Source organism: Lontra canadensis, unplaced genomic scaffold (genome assembly GCF_010015895.1).
Source record: "Lontra canadensis isolate GAN:19392208 unplaced genomic scaffold, GSC_riverotter_1.0 scaffold91, whole genome shotgun sequence".
In the NCBI taxonomy this organism is placed as follows: Eukaryota; Metazoa; Chordata; class Mammalia; order Carnivora; family Mustelidae; genus Lontra; species Lontra canadensis.
The window spans coordinates 3354993-3372445 of NW_022631085.1; the positions used below are offsets into that span (position 1 = coordinate 3354993).

At 47.2% G+C, this 17453-nt stretch overlaps 1 protein-coding gene across 4 annotated transcripts in view; it reads left to right on the plus strand.

Moving 5' to 3' along the window:
* The first annotated feature begins 216 nt into the window (after positions 1 to 216).
* The window catches only part of MYH11 (myosin heavy chain 11), a 109268-nt gene continuing 92031 nt past the window's right edge, over positions 217 to 17453 (plus strand). For all 4 annotated transcript variants that reach the window (XM_032836229.1, XM_032836230.1, XM_032836231.1 and 1 more), the window contains exons 1-2: positions 217 to 312; positions 16568 to 16929. In XM_032836229.1, the coding sequence (XP_032692120.1) occupies positions 16585 to 16929 (345 nt within the window). In that variant the 5' untranslated portion in view covers positions 217 to 312; positions 16568 to 16584. The remainder of the gene's footprint in view (positions 313 to 16567; positions 16930 to 17453) is intronic.

A 17453-nucleotide genomic window follows, 5' to 3' on the forward strand; every position in this document is an offset into this window, starting at 1 on the left:
CAGCCCCCTGCGCTGGCGCTCCGCGTGCGCCCCTCTCCCCGCGCAGTCGCGGGTGCGCCCTAGGGCCCGCACTGAAGCCGCGCTTCCCGGGCCCTGCAGGGGGCGCTGCGGAGGGAGCAGCTTGGGACCCTCCCTTCCACTCCCCCCCCCCCCCCGGGCCGCCTCCCCACTCCCTCCCGCGGGCAGCTCCCGGTCTATAAAGAGAGGCGTCCCGGGCCAACCGGGAGATTTGGACTCCCCTGCCTGGGAGGTGTGCCAGATCTGAGCTCTCCACCCAGTTTCTTCTCCGCTGTCCCCCCAGTTGGGAGATCTGTAAGTAGGGTGGTCCTGGGGTGGGGGTGGGTCAATGGGGTAGGGGGTTTGAGGGTCCCACGGGGCATCCTACAAGGGCTGGGGAGCCGCGAGGTGTTTTGGTTGTCGTCCTCTCAAGGACTATGGGGAGGAAGTAGGGATTCCCAATTTTCATTTCTCTGCCCCAGTCAGCCTAGGTTTTCCTCAAACCAGCATCTCCCAAGGTTGTCAATGATAAATACCTCCTTGGGGGTCCTTTCTAAAGACAAATGCCCAGGTCCACCTCCAGTTACACTTGCATCTCCAGAAACAAAAACAAAAACAAAAACAAAAAACTTAAAAAAAAAAAAAAGAGGCGTCCTATACTGTTCGTATAAGGCAAATCTGGGAGATGTGACCCCTTACAGTCTCAAAGGACCAACTTCCTAAGCTTCTAACTTTGATTTTAGGCACAGATAAAACGCAAACGAACTTCACTGAAAAGCCGCTTCCAGGCACAGAGGAGGGCAAAGTAATGCTCCAGGTGTATTCGGAAGCAAGGCTAGTTCTGTTGAGAATGTGTTAAATGAGTCAAAAACACATGGGCAGATGCTCTGCAGAAAGAGGAGTGTTTTTCACCATGTAAAGGATGTGCTTGTTGATATCCCTGGAGAGGTAGGACTGGTTATGATCCAATGTATTTCTTACAAGCCCAGTTTTCTTCCAGGCCCCCTCACTCCAGAGTAAAAAAAAAAAAAAAATCTTATTCAGGCTAATCCCAGGGGCTTCAAATACCCTGACAGATGCCAGAGCCTCAATTTGCATCCATGACCCGCAGGTGGATTAGGTAAGAAGGTTCTGGGATTGTCTGCAGAGCAGCTGATACAAATGCTGCTCTTAACATTACACAAAGTGGGCGCACCTGTTGCAATTTCCTCCCTGTGCAGAGAGCTGGTGGGGATTTTGCTGCTTGAGGAAAGGCACCATTCAAAGCCACGCTGGGCAAGAAGTCAGAGAAAGTGTTTAGAAACCCAAGACAGAGAGTGTTTAGTTCCAGTATTAAGAACCAATCGATAAAATTGCAAAGTGGCCAGGGTTTGGCAAAGGGAAAGTGGGCAGACTGTGAGTCAGCCTACATGCATAGTTGTTTTTTCTTTGGTCTTTCTGGATGGGTTTTGTTTTCTTAAAGATGCTGGACTGAAAGGCATTGGATGGATGGCAGTGTGCGACAGAGGATGTTGAATCTCTGTGGAAGGAAGTCTTTACTTCAGAGCGTTTCCAGGGAGATAGCCACCCAGCCTGGTGGAATACGTGTGTACCAGGCACTGTAGCCATGTTTGATGTAATTTAGCTCCTTGAATCACCGCAACAATCTTTTAAAGGAGGCTTATGATGCCCATTTCGTAAAAAGGCAGCTGGGGCTCAGAGAGGTTCGGTAACTTGTCCGGCGTCACACAGCTTGTAAGCGGTGGAGCCCGTTCCTGGGTATGTCTGATGCCAAGGCCATAGCCTTGAACCCACCATCTTTTGTCTTTACGAAAACTCTTTTTGGAGTTAGGTTTCTGGGGGCGACCAGCTGCTTCCAGGAAGGCAAGGTTTTATCATCTTCTCTTTGAAGAAAACAAATGGACCTTTTGTAAATTTAAAATCAAATGTGTTGTTTGTCCCCCCCAGGAGTGGGGGTGGTGGGCCGTCCAGGCTGCCATCCCGAGGGTCCAACCCATGAACCAGCTGGGCTTCCCACAAGAAGCTTCTAGGGCTCGCCTGGTACACACCATGTTTTTTTATTTTCTCATCTGAAATAGACGTGTTATTCCGTACAAGGTATTTGTTATGGGTTTGTTATCATTACTTTTCTGTCCAGGGGCCGAGATTGAGGCAAACATGCCCATGTATGGTAGCGTTTTCCACGAGGCCATCCCCAGCTCGCTTGCAAATTAGCGTTCTATGGCAGCTTTGTTGGTGGAGACTCTGGGGATTTCTTGGCCCTTGTTCTTCCCATTTGGGAACAAGTGGGGGAGCCTGGAGAAGGAGGCCTTGGGGAGAGAAGGGGGAAGACTTTTGCCTGCTCCTCTCTTATTTACAGGTTTTATTTATTTAAGGATTTTTTTTTTTTTTGACCACTCACGTTTCTTAAGCTACTGCTTTCCAAGGTGGGAATAGAAAACAGAATTTCTGGTTCTGTAAAAAATTAATTACCTTTGTGAGACCCTATTGCATGGGGAGTTAATAACTCCAAGTCTTCACAAAGTCTACGAGGAGTCCTTTCCAGTCTGTTGATGAATTTCTCTAACACTCCACAGTCAGGTCCCTTCATTCACACGTAGGTCCCCTACTGTCCCCTTCTCCCCGTCTACCTCTGGCACTGTCTCATCTGCCCTTCCCTCTTCCCGGAGCTCTGGCTCTGGAAGGTTCGGCCAAACCAGCTCATCAGAATCCTGCCTGTTCATCAATTGCCGATGACCTGAGTCCCCTTCTCGGCATTTGGCTCTTGTCATTGACCAAATCACTTAGCCAGATGAGGACCTGTCATCTTAAGGAAGGGAAGAGGACCAGGTCTGGAGGCTGTGACGTCCAATGTCAAGGCGCTGGCTGATTCCATTCTTGGTTTGAAGAAGGGTGCCTTCTTGCTGTGTGTTCACATGGCCTTTCCTGAAAGTTTTATTTTTTCCGGGGTGGGGGGGTGTCTCTTCTTTCTGCAGAACATTGGATCCAAACAGGTGGATTTTCTGTTGTAGGCACAACCATGTAATTCTGAAATCAGATCGGCATCAGATTTTTCTGGAAAACCAAGTCCAGTATTAAATCCCCTGGAATCCTGGAATGTCACGAGCAAATTTAGAAATCACCTGCGTTGGACTTGGCAAACCTCAGTTTTCCCATCTGAAAAATGGGGTGGGGAAGAGCTAATGAGCGCTTTTGCCAGCCAACCTGCTAAGCTCTTCACTGGCATCATTTTACTGGTTTTACAACAACCCTTTGGAGGAGATATTATTATTGGTCCCTTTTTACTTTTGTGCTCTGAATAACTTGCTCAAGATAGATGAGAAGGAATGGATTCTGCAGATCTAGGCCTTTCTAACTCTAGAGCCCAAGGGATTACCCTGTTGGGAGGATTAAGTGGGATAATGCCAATAAAGGCATAACATAGTGCCTGGTCCCTGGTTAACTTCAGTGGACAGTTACTTATAACGCACCTGACCAGAGACCTCAAGGATTTTGCTTAATGTGGGAGAACTGGTACTTGGCAGGACCAGAATGACCGTCTCTGCTGTGGCCTTTCTGTAAAGGAGAAACTTGTCCCTGATTTTCCTTTTGGATCATGTCTCCATAAATCCTATTTGCCCTAAAGGTGGTTGCTAGAATCTTCTGCTTCAATATGGCCACACTTCCTCAACTGTGCCAAGAACGCCGCACATTCCAGTGCTCTTGGCCTATTTGTGATTTTTTTTTTAAGATTATTTATTTATCTATTCGACAGACATCACAAGTAGGCAGAGAGGCAGGCAGAGAGAGAGAGGGGGAAGCAGGCTCCCTGCTGAGCAGAGAACCCGATGCGGGACTCGATTCCAGGACCCTGGGATCATGACCTGAGCCAAAGGCAGAGGCTTTAACCCACTGAGCCACCCAGGTGCCCCCATTTGTGATTTGTGTAGGGTCGAGATGGCATCCTTGAGGCACTCCCCATGAACCAAAACCTGGCTGACTTTTATAGGGGCTCTTTTGCTCCCTGGGGTCTCTGCCCTCCACCCCAGACCTATAAAGAATTTAACCATGGCCACACATCAGAGGAAAGGCTGAGTCTGAAGAAGACCATGCAGGGTTCCAAAGGAAATTTTGTAAGAGTGCCTGTTGTTCTTGCCGTGGGGAGTCCCATACCTTGGATTTGAATCAGTTAAGCAGCTTGGAAGGAAACGCCCTCATCAAAAGTCCCCAAGAAAGGGCGGCAGGACTCTCCCCTCGCTCACTCATGCAGCCTTGAACTTGCCATTTCCCATTCCTTCCTTACGCGGACCAGCAAAGTATGCAGCAGATGATACAGAACCTCAAAAGGGCCAACCTTTGAGACCCCTGGGGTCGCGATTGCCATTCCCCAGGCTCCAGGTAGAATGCCCTTCTCCCTGGTCCCCTTCCTCCTCATCCCCCGAAGTGATCAAGGTTAGTGTATTCTCATAGATCTTTCGAAAACCTTTCTACCTCAAATTTCCTTTTGTTACACAAATATTGGCATTCTGGAAATTAGGCCTTTTTTTTTTTTTTTCCAGTTAGTCCTAGATCTGCATCTTTCTATATTAGCATGTTTTGGCATTTTAAAAAAATCAGCTGCGTAATACTCTATTGTTTGAAAATCTAGCTTCTTACAGAAACAACCCCTTATGGAAACATTACCAGCTGCTTGCCATCACTTCTCTGAAGAGTGCTTCAGGGACCATCCTTGTATCTATTTTTGTCTAATTACATGAGTTTATCAGATAAATTCCCAGCAATTCAATGGCTAAGTCAAAGGGTGTGCACATTTATTTTTATTTTTTGTTTTTGAGAGAGAGAGAGAGGGAGTATGGTGGGAGAGGGGCAGCGGGAGAGAAGGAGAGAGCAGGGGAGGGGATGATGGAAAGGAAGAGAGAACCAGCACTGAGCTCAACACAGGGCTCGATCTCACGACCCTGAGATCATGACCTGAAGCCGAAATCAAGAGCCGGATGCTTCAGTGACCAAGCCATCCAGGCGCCCCGGCAGGCACATTTAAAATAGATAGATATTGAGAAATGTCTGTCCCATTTGAGACTGTCCATTTATTGTAAGCTGCGTTATGCCAGGATTGTAAGCTACAAAGTACAATGGGGCTGTTAGGGCCAGAAGTGACCAGTTCTCTCTATCCCACAACTGTTCTGCATGGGAGCTCCGATGTCTCCTGCTCACCGAGTTTCTCTCGCTAGGGGAGAAAAATGAGTTTGCTCTCTGAACTAAAACACTTCCTTCCGGAGTTACTCTAAACACAGTATCTAAACGAGTTAGATGTTGAAAGCAAGACAGAGCTGATAGTTTCATTGCCCATCTTTTATCTGTTACAGTGAGGGGGGCTTTCCTCAGGACCCTCTGGAGGTGGGGGGGGGCGTGGCATGGGGGCCAGGCCGTGCAGGCCAGGCCATGCGCAAGGAAGAGCTTTTCTGCTAAGAGTAGATTGGGTGTCACGCAGATCTGGATTTAAATCCTGGCTCCAGCTTTTACCAGTGAAGACCTTTAATGTAGTTTACTTTCCAGGATCTCTGTAATATTAAAGGAATAATAAATGATGCTCACCTTGCCGGACACTTAGGACACACAATGAGCTGGTGTATTTAATAAAGGCCCCACCCCAGGGTACCTGGGTGGCTCACTTGGTGGAGCGGCTGCCTTTGGGGGGATGGAGCCCCGTGTAGGGCTCCCTGCTCAGTGGGGAGTCTGCTTCTCCGTCTCCTGCTCCCTCTGCTGGGCGCTCTCTCTCTGTCTGTCAAATAAAGAAAAATTTTTTAAAAACTTCTTAAAAAATTAATAATAATAATAATAGATGGCCCAACCCCATACCCCATGAATAGAAGGGGCCCAGTAATGATGGTGGCTATTATTAGTAACAGAGGTAGAGTCCAGTGGCCTTGTGGGGACAGCTTGGGGCTGGGAGCACTGGTGTGTTGAGGGAGCCTGGTCCCACTTCTACTTCCTTCTGCTCCTACTTTGGAGCTCCTCCCACACCTGGGATGGCCTTGACCTCGTTTCTCTGATGCAGAAGTCCTTCCAGCAGGTGGCTTATGCCCTAGATCGGGCTCAGAGGACATTCAGCTTTGTCTGTGTGAAAGGGGCAGGGTTTGTTTTAATTTGAGGGGGTGGCGCTCTCGTACCTAAACTCAGACTTGTGGGTCCGTTGGCCCTCTGGCCGTGCAGGGCCCACATTCTCATCGGGTAACCCCACCTGGAGTGAAGGAGCTGCGGCCATTTCTAGGCAGAGTGGGAGGTCCCCCAGCCACCTGGAGCCTGGGTCACTCTACATTGCCCCTCTGACCCCGGGGAAATTTAGGTTTGTGTCTCTGGTCCCAGCTCCCGAGCCAGCAGCTGGGCAATGAAATCTTCAGGGAAGCTGTCAAGCAGGCGTGGTGATGTGCAAATCCTATACGATTTGGGCCCTGGGGTATTTTGCTCATTTTTCATTGGTGCGGAAACCGAAAGGGCAAGATCTTTTACCCCTGCATTCCCCTGGGGAAAATAAAGCCGACGTGAAAACACACGAGAGCCTCTGGACACTCTTAATGGGTCCAATTTCAACCCTTTGGTATCCACAGGTATCATAAAATGTGAGTGTCAGGCCAGCCCCTTCTTCTCCCTTCCCCCACATGAAAAAGGCAAGGCTCAGAGAGGCAGGGGGACTTGCCCAGAGTCACCCAGCAAATGCGTAGCAGAACTGGGACTTGTAACCTTGTGGTGTCGCAGAGGCTAGCCGACAGCTTGTTGGAGCTCAGAGAACGAAACTGTGTGAGGCTGGCAAGGAAGTTGGGGCTGTGTCTATGTTGGACACATTCAGCGGTGTTGGATGTTGCTGACGCCGAGCACGAGAGTCCTTTGTTCTTATCAAAAGGCTTGAGAGCAGCCCTTGACGAATGAACTGTACTGCGTGTCCATCAGTCCTCTGCAGCACTACCCTGGGTGACCTTTCTGACCCTGAAGCTAATGCAGGGTGTGAGAGGAGGGGACGGTGGGGGACAGAGGAATCTCCTAGAGGCTCAGCTCTCTGGGAGTCTGTCTCTTGTCTGACTCATGTCTTCATTTCACCTGTGTGACCTTCTGCACTTGGCCTTCCAAGCTGGTGTGGCTGACGTAGTGACTGTCCTCCGCTTTCCTTGTCTACCTAAGAGAACCCCTGTGTTTGCTCTTAAGCGGTGATTCGCACTGGGGACAGTTTTGAGCATCTGGTGATGTCTAGAGGCCTTTTGGCTGCCGCAGCGGGTAGGAGGAGTGGCTGCTGGTCTGTAGCAGGTAGAGAACAAGGATGCTGAGAACATCCTCTAATGCACAAGGCAGCCCCATCCCCCACCAAAGAATGATCAGTGCCCAATGTCCCCAGCATCGAGGTTGAAAACCCCTGCTTGAAATGAAGGGCCGCAGCCAGGAGCAGGAGACCAGCTTTTGTTTCCATGTAGCAGGAGGAGAACCCTCTCACTGGGATCCTGCTCCCCTGACTGCTCCTCTGATTTTGCCAGCTGCCTTTTTTTTTTTTTTTTAAAGATTTTATTTATTTATTTGATAGACAGAGATCATAAGTAGGCAGAAGCAGGCAGAGAGCGAGGGAGAAGTAGGCTCCCTGTTGAGCAGAGAGCCCAGTGCAGGGCTCGATGCAGGGCTGGATCCCAGGACCCTGAGATCACGACCTGAGCCGAAGGCAGAGGTTTAACCCACTGAGCCACCCAGGCGCCCTGCCAGCTGCTTTTTATTCCTTCCTGCGTCTCCTCCCCTAATGACTGACGTGAGACTTTGTGCTGAGGAGCCAGGATCCCAAATTTTGAAGACAGAAGGCTCTGGGTACATGCTGGGGCATATCCTTTTAACGATGAAGCCAACTTACCCGGAGCCTTCGACACTGATGGGGACCTTTCTCAGGCACGCCTGTATTTCCCAGAGCCCTCAAGCGCTCTGCCTGTTTCAAAGAAGGCGAACAGAGCAGAAGAGGTCATCTTGGAAATACACCTTTATTCAGGGTCCACTGTAGCTGGCTGTGCCACGATGGGCAAGTAACAACCTCTCTGTGCCCATTTCCTCATCTGTAAGCCAGAGTTAATGGTGTACCTTGGTGTTGTATGAGGGGATTAAATGAGATGATACCAGGTACCCAATAAAGATTTAGCAGCTGTGAGTACTAGTAGTATTATCAATTTGTTAGGCTCACTGAATTTTCTTAAGGGCAAATCTGTAGGATTTCATCCATGTTTGGTGGGAAAAGAGGTCTGTGGCCAAATGTTTTGGGGACCTCTGGGTCCAAAGGCATAAAATCGTTTTTGCGAGTCAGGACCTGTTAACCTCTTGGATGTCCTGATACATGGTTTCTCTATGGCAGAGGTGGGGGGGCGGTGGGAGCTTGGGGGAGTGGGATGAGGGGGGCGGGGAATAGCACTTTTCAAGTGGGTTTAACCACAGATTTTTTTTTTTTTTTTGGAAGAGTATCTCAACTTCCCTGAATCCCACCCAACCCTCACCTCTACTATTTCAAGGGATTAGGGTTCCAAGGAACACACTCTGGGAAATGCCATTCCAGGGTGAAGCCAGGCTTCTCTTTGCTTCGACCAAAGCAGATGTCACACTTCATAACTGCTGGAAGCATCAAAGCCCTGAGAAGTGAGCCCGCTTCTCTCTCTCCTTTTTTGGCTAGAGACAGACTCTCTGCACTTGATCTTGTTTGGGTTTCTGAGTCCTGGATGAGACAGGGTTCCTGGTGATGGGGATTCCTATGTCCTCTCGTTTTTCTGTTGTATAATGTTTGCTGTTTTTCTGACATGTAAGGCGGTTGACCTACATCGCCATCGGAAAGAGCCCATTTAGTTGTCACTTGAACTGTGCCCTTGATAGGTGAAGGTGGTCAATTTTATGTGTATTTCCTCGCAAAGATGAAAAAAAAAAAAAAGGAAACCACAATTTTTCATGGAAGTGTGTACTTTGTATCAGAAAAGTACTCATAATTTGGGTACATAGCGGAATGAATGGTCACAAAATGATCACGTCCCTGTTCCCGGCACACAGATTAAGAAGGTCCTGCTCTTCCAGCTAAGATGTCTGATGTCTATCACCGTAGGATATAGCTTTGCCTGGTTTTGAACCTCCTATAAACAGAATCCCACAGTACATCCTTTTGGTGTCTCCCTTCTTCATTCAAATGTGTGCGTGAGATTTTTTTCTTACTGCGGTGTAGAGCTGAAGTTCCCTCCATCTCACTGGGGTCCCATTTTGAATGTTGATAATGTGCCAAGAACTGTGGCAGGTCCTTTCAAGGGTCTTTTACTGCACATTCTCAGTTGAGCTCCAGACAAGCCCATCCGGCTCTTGTGGGAGGCAGAGGGGCACAGGCTCTGGAATCAGACGTGGGCTCAGGACCTGGTTCTGCTGTGTGACCTCAGGCAGATCGCTTCATCTCTCTGAGCTTCTGTTTCCATATCTGTAAGATGGAGTTGAGTGTAACAGCCAGTCCTAAGGCTGTGCTGTTTTTCCCTGGTGGTCCAGCATGTGAGCCACTCAGCCCAGCCCCTGGACGGGGAATGTGAATGTTAACACTCCCTGTGGGTGTACAGAGAACTTGACCCTGGGGATGACATAGAGGCCAAACGGGAGATGGTGTGGGATACTGACACTGCTTACACATAGATGAGAATTGTACAAATTTTATGTAGTACTGTTTTTCATTTTAAGGAAAAATGTCAGAACAGTGTAGCCCATCTGTAGGCATCCAGCCCTCAACCCCTTGCTTGTCAAGCAGCTACAGCTACTTCTGACTATCTCAGAAAGGAAGGGCCTCTAAAGAGTTTTTTGAAGTTCATTCACTTAAAGTCCTGTCTATACCCCACGTGTGGCTCGAACTCACGACCCCCCGAGATCAAGAGTCACATGTTCCTCCCACCGAGCCAGCCAGGCGCCCCAGGAAAGTACCCTAAATAGATGAAATCATGGTACCATTGTTGCTCGGAAAAGTTTAACAAATTCCCTAATATAAAGGATATTAAACTGATGTTCAGATTTTCTTGATCGTCTCCTACGTTTTTGGGACGGGTTGTCGGAATTTCGTTTTCTCTCACAATTGCATTCGATTTTGCAAAGCTTCCCATGAAAGGTGTGGCTTTTCAGAAATGCGAAATGTGCCCTTATTTCTGATTTGCCCTGGTATGTGTGTGTTAGGGGGAAGAGGGGTTCTTGCCCCCCGCTCCATGTTTGTCTTTTATTTTCTCTGTTGGACTTTTTCATTGTGAAAATGTTCCTATGTGTGCACAAGTAGATAGACCGCTAGGCCACCCCTGCTTCCCCGCCCAGGCACCTGCCACTTCCCTTTGGTACTGATCAAACCGGGAGTCCCCTCTTCTGTCTTCATCCCTCAGTTTTCCTCTGGGTCTCAAAACCCCTTCTAGTTTATACCATCCTCTCCTTTTAATGTACTTGGTTAAAGGAATGGACTCATTTGTCTGATGCCTTCCCACCTGTGGACTTTGTTGCAACCTCCCACCGTCCCCCATGTTTAGTGCATTCCCTGTGCCTTGCATTTCCTGGGTGTTAGACCTTCACCTAATGAGGGTGAAGCTTTGGTTCCCCATCCCCCCCACCTTCTTTCTGGAAGAATATTTCCTTGATGCTAGTGGCACTTTTCATGGTTCCCCATCCGGCGTCTGATCCACTCTTTATTGTGATATTAAGGTTAATGGCCACACTTAGGTGACACCCTCCTGATGTACACATGATAAACCTCTCCAGCCACTTCTCCTCTAACTTCGTGGGTCTAAATTGCAGATCCCAGACCTACATCCTCAGCATTACCCAGGAACTTCTTAGAAATGCACGTCCTGGGGCTCACCCCAGCCCTGCTGATTCAGGAGCTTTGGGGGTGGGCCCAGGCATCTGTGATTTCACAGCCGCACCCCCAGGGCAGGGTGGGGGTGCTGGTGCACAGGGATGTGCGTGAGCCACTGGTCTCATGGTTTTAGCAACTACCGATGGTCATTGTCAGGGCCCACTGTTTTATTAGGGCTTCCAAAATTGCTACGTTCTAGTTTCGTTGTTCCTTCTACATTTGTTCATTGAAATTCTTCCAAGCAGAAGGAGTGTTCTTTCACAACAATTAAAAGTGAGGTTGTGGGAGGGATGCCCCTGGAATAACGTTCCACAAGAAACCCAGAAGAGTTTAAAACTGCAGGATTTGTGTTCGTTAAACTCAAGGTCATGTGCGTTCCTTATTGTACTTCTTTGAGTGACGAAGTGATTATTCAGAGTTAGGGAATAATTTGCTCATTTCTCCACCTTCTTAAAAATGCACTATTAGGGGCACCTGGGTGGCTCAGTGGGTTAAGCCTCTGCCTTTGGCTCAGGTCATGATCTCCAGGTCCTGGGATCGAGCCCCGCGTCCCGCTCTCTGCTCAGTGGGGAGCCTGCTTCCCCATCTCTCTCTCTGCCTGCCTCTCTGCCTACTTGTGATCTCTGTCTGTCAAATAAATAAATAAAATCTTTAAAAACAAATGCACTATTAGAGGGGCACCTGGGCGGCTCAGTCGTTTTGGTGGCCAACTCTTGATTTCAGCTCAGGTTGGGGTCTATCGAGCCCTGAGTTGGGCTCCACACTCAGCAGGGAGTTGGAACCTGGTCGAGATTCTCTTCCTCTCCTTCTGCCCTTCCCCCTGCTTGTGTGCTCTCACTCTCTCTCAAATAAATGAATATTTTTAAAGAATGAGCTACTAGATCAGGACTGCTGTTATTTTCACCCCTGAAAGAGACAAACGTCTGTATTTTGCCTTGCAAAGTCTGCATGTCCGGAGTTGTCTGCCCGTTCACGGGACGTGGGGCTGCTCCATCTCCCTGGGATGTGGGTTCCAAGTGTGGGCATTACGTTGGTAAATTCAAAGGAGTCATGAATTCTTCTCTGCCAAAGTAGGGGGAGCGACCACACAGTATGTCCTGGTGGCCGTCCATCCTAACTCAGCCTGCGCCTCAGTTCCTGGGGGGCACAGCAGCAGTGGGTGGGGGAGGAGTCCTGGGGCAGGTGGCAGGAGCCAGCTGGCCAATACAGAGCCTGGTGTATCAGCACCTGGGTCATGGACACATCGAGACATAGGATGAAGACTGTTTCAGAGGGGCTCCTCAGCTGAGAGGACGTTTAATGACTTGAAATTTTACATAAAGACTTTTCTCTGCCAATTATTTAGTGACCTTGAACGATTTGCATCGGGAAGGCAGAATCAATGTTTTTGCTTCTCCTCTGCTTGTTGTTACCAGTTTTCAAAATAAGGTCCGGGTTGCCCAGCATCCTACTTGGGTGACCTTTGAAACTTACGTTAATTACCATGCCTCATGGGTTTAACAGACTGCTCTTTCCATTCTTTTTTTTTTTTTAAAGTTGTTTTTTTTTTTAAACTTGAGTGAGAGAGGATGAGAGAGAGAGCACAAGAGGAGGGAAGGTCAGAGGGAGAAGGAGGCTCCCCGCTGAGCAGGGAGCCTGATGCAGGGCTTGATCCCGGGACCCCGAGATCATGACCTCAGCTGAAGACAGATGCTTAATCAACTGAGCCACCCAGGCCCCCCTTATAGTTACTTTTCTTACCAATGTTCAAATTCACCTGTATGGCACCAGACAGAACCATAATTTAATATTTTAGCATATAGCGTTCTATACTTTTTTTTTTCTAAAGTCCTCTTTTTTAAAGTCTCTCTGCCTACTTGTGATCTCTCTCTGTCAAATAAATAAAACAATCTTTTTTTTTTAAAGATTTTATTTATTTATTCGACAGAGAGAGAGATCGCAAATAGGTGGAGCAGGAGGCAGAGAGAGAGGGGGAAGGAGGCTCCCTACTGAGCAGAGAGCCCGATGCGGGGCTCGATCCCAGGATCCTGAGATCATGACCTGAGCCGAAGGCAGAGGCTTAACCCACTGAGCCACCCAGGTGCCCCAAATAAAAACAATCTTTAAAAAAAAAGTCCTCTCTTGGGACGCCTGGGTGGCTCAGTTGGTTAAGCAGCTGCCTTCCGCTCAGGTCATGATCCCAGAGTCCTGGGATCGAGTCCCACATCAGGCTCCTTGCTCATCAGGGAGCCTGCTTCTCCCTCTGCCTCTGCCTGCCATTCTGTCTGCCTGTGCTCTCTCTCTCTCTCTCTCTGGCAAATAAATAAATAAAATCTTAAAAAAAAAAAAAATTAAAAAAAAAAAAGTCCTCTCTATACCCAGCCTGGGGCTCGAACTCACAACCCCCAAGGTCAAGAGGTCACATGTTCCCCTGACTGAGTCAGCCAGGCGTCCCAGTGTTCTAGACCTTTAAAAATGTCTATACATACACATAAAATTACAGGAAAGATGCTGTTAAAATATTCTCATCCACTTTATTGAGATATATTCTACATACAGTAAAGCTCACCGATTTTTTTTTTTTTAAATTCACTGGCTTTTAAGTGTATAACCCAGTTCTGACAAATGTGTACAGTCGTGTAACCACCATAATCAGAATATAGAACGCTTCATCCGCCCGAAGTCTCCTTTGTGCCTCTCAGTGGTTGGTTGCCCGGGCTAATCCCAGCAGCTCACTACTGATCTGCTTTCTGTCATGATGGTTTTGCCTTTTCTAGACTTATGTATCAGTGAACCAATGGAGTCTTTTTAGTCTGGCTTCTTTGATGTAGCATAATGCTTTTGAGATTTGTTCATTTTTTTCCCCCGAGTATTCTATTTATACATAATTATGATGTATTTCTAAGTTATAAGTATCTTCGCGTGAGCCACGGTCACCTACGGTATGATTCTATTCATATGAAATGTCTAGAAAAGGGGAGCCTGTAGAGACAGAGTAGATGAGTGGGTGCAGGGATTGGGCTTGGAATGAGGGCAGACCAGCATAAGGGAACCCTTTTGGGAGTGATGGGAACATTCCAAATTTTATTGTAGCAATAGATGCACAGCTTGGTAAATTTGCTAAAAGTAGCTGAAATGAACATTTACAAACGAGAGAATTTTATGGCATGTAAGTAGGTTAAAAGGAAAGGGAGAAATTTTGGCATAAAGGAAAGTCTACACGGTGGATTTTGGGGGGGAGTTACTCCATTCTAATGGATGGATGTCCCAGTTAAGGCATCACTGAAGACCCTTGAGATGGATGGCAGGTTTACTGTTCCAAATAACCGTGCCCCCCACATTGTGGCACATCTGTGAGACCTTGTCTGTTCCCTTGGGCTAAATTCCTAGAAATGCAATTGCAGGGGGTGTCTGGTGGCTCAGTCAGTGAAGCATCTGACTCTCGCTCAGGTCATGATCTCGGGGTCCTGGGATTAAGCCCTGCATCAGGCTCCCAGCTCAGTGGGGAGCCCCTTCTCCCTCTCCTTCTGCCCCTCCTCCTATTTGTGCTCACTCTCGCTCTCTTTCAAATAAATCCTAAAAAAAAAAAAAAAAGAAAGAAAAGCAATTTGCATAGATTTTTAAGGTTTTCCATCTGTAAGGGTGACGTGCAGAGACCGACCCCATACAACTTTTGACAACACTGGATACGACCAATGGTTTTCATCTCAGCTAAGCTCATTGGGGAAAATCAACATCTCATTGCTTTAACTCATTTGCTAGTGAGGCTGCGCATCTTTCTCATGTGTATTGGCTACTTCAAGGTCTTCGTGAAAAAAAAATTAAATTAATCTAATTAATAATCCTAAATTTAACAAAAATTATAAAACTACAAATATACAAATAGATCATTGAAAGTCTATCCCTGTTCATAGTAGCATTACTCACAATAGCTAAAACACAGATACAACTCCGGTGTCTATCAACAAATGAAGGGATAAGCATGGAGATGTGGCATATACATATAATGGAATATTACTCAGCCTTGAAGAGGAAGGAGAGTCTGATACAATGGACAGCATGGGTGAATCTTGAGGACACGGTGCTAACTGAATAAGCTAGTCACAAAAAGACAAATACAGCATGATGTCACTTGTCTGGCTACTTAAAGTAGCCAGGTTCATAGAGAGAGAACGTAGATGGTGGGTGCCAGGGGTTGGCGGAAGGGGAGTGGGGAGTTAATGGGGGCTAAGTGTCAGTTCTGTAGGACCTAAAACTTCTCAAGTTGGATGATGGTGATAGTTGCATGACATATGAATGTACCTAATGCCACTGAACTATATAATTAAAAATGGTTGATAGCAAATTTTATGTTACATACATTTTACTGCAATAAAAAAATTGGGGGGAAAATGGTAGAGAATAAAAATCACTAGGGGCATCTGGGTGGCTCATTCAGTTAAGCATCCAACTCTTAGTTTCTGCTGAGGTCATGATCTCAGGGTTGTGAGATCAAGCTTTGTGTCAGGCTCTGTGCTCAGCAGAGAGTCCATTTGGAATCCTCTCCCTGTCTACACCCTCTGCCCCTGCTCTGCTCTCCAAAACAAAACAAAAACCTCTCAAGTATATTCACAAGTGGCTATTTCTCTAATTTTTTGCCTTTTTTCCTAAATACTTTATTTTAAATATTTAGAAATATCTATAAATAAATATATGATAATAAAATAAATACATATAAATAATAAAATAAAAATAAAACCTATATTTAAATATCTAAATTATTTTAAACATTTTAAAATAAAAATGGGGTATTACACCTACCATTTACATTCCCCTCTCTATTTTTTTTAAAAGGTCTATTGAATTATAAGTCACATGCTGTAAAATTCACTGCTTTAAATCGTACAGTTCAGTGGTTTCTCACATATTCACAAAGCTATATAGTCACAGCTACAGTAAATTCTAGAAATTTCCATCACCCCCTAAAAGAAGCCCTATACTTTCTCAGCTGTCACTCCTCAGCTCCTGGCAATCACTAATCTACGTTAGTATCTATGGATCTGCCTCTTCTGGACATTTTAGGGAGACGGGATCCTAAAGCATGTGGCCTTTTGTGACTGGATTCTTTCACCTGGTACAATTTTATCGAGATTCATCCACGTTGTAGCACGTTTCAGTACTCTGTTCCTTTTCCGGGTTGAATAATATTCCATGGCATGGCTAGACCCCATTTTATGTGTTCATTCTATCTGTTCATGGATGCTTTGGTCACTTGCACATTTTAGCCATTGTGAGAAACGCTTCTGTGAACATTCGCTACAAGTTTTTGTGGCGACGTGTAGTTTCATTTCTCTTGAGTTTGCGTCTACGTGTGGAATTGTTGGAACATGAGAACTCTACGTATAACTATTTGAAGAATGCTCCTCTTTTATTTTACAGTAAACAATGAGACATGGACACCTTCCCGTGTCAAAACATGTAGATCTTATTCTTGCTTCATAACCCCTGGATAGCATTTTGTTGTATGAAAATACCATGGTTTGCATCTTGGGCGCCATGATGGTGGACAATAGGCCATGATGCAGATCCTTTTCTGAGGGGCTTGGTGTTGTTTCCATTCTTTGAGTTTGTAAACCATACTATAGGGAACATCTTCATTCTTTGTGGAATGTTCCTGCAGACTGCGTTCCTAGACATGGAAGGAGAGGGATTCGTCTGCCTCTAGGGCTCATTTTGGCCAGATTCTGATGCTGTCCCTTTTTTCCACAGGGGACCAACCAGGCACCATGGCACAGAAAGGCCAGCTCAGTGATGATGAGAAGTTCCTCTTTGTGGACAAAAACTTCGTCAATAGCCCGGTGGCCCAGGCTGACTGGGCTGCCAAGAAGCTGGTTTGGGTCCCTTCGGAGAAGCAAGGCTTCGAGGCAGCCAGCATCAAGGAGGAGAAAGGGGATGAGGTGATTGTCGAGCTGGTGGAGAATGGCAAGAAGGTCACAGTTGGCAAAGATGACATCCAGAAGATGAACCCACCCAAATTCTCCAAAGTGGAGGACATGGCAGAGCTGACATGCCTCAACGAAGCTTCTGTGCTCCACAACTTGAGGGAGAGATACTTCTCAGGACTCATCTACGTGAGTACCTGGGGGGACAGCCAGTCACTTCTTCCAGGCCTCCTGCACCCCTGAGGGAAGGAAGAGCTTTCGAGATGGGCTTGGGATACAGGTTGGGAGGATCAAATTCTCAGCTGAGGGGGGCCCACGTGGTGAGGTAGAATCATTCACCACCTTGTACTGTGACCTTGAACAAACCCTTTCACCTCCTGAAGCCTCAGTGTTCTTATCTGGAAATGGGCATAACCACCTTCCTCCCCATAAAGGAGGTGCCAAGATGCTATGTGATCGCCTGTGCCGAGCGCCAAGGTGCCTGGCAGATGCTCACCAGAGTCACTGAAGTCATTTCTGCCTTTCCTCCATCTTGGAAATGAGGAGGAGCTCTTGGGAAGGCTGGACCACCTGGGCATCCAGGTGGGGAGGAGACATGAGGGTCTGGCTAGGTTTTTGTGGAGGTCTTCCCTGTCACAAATGGGAATTCCTCACCTGGAGCCGGGACACCTCTGGGTCTCCCGCACAGACCAGAGCTGCTACCATCCATTCTG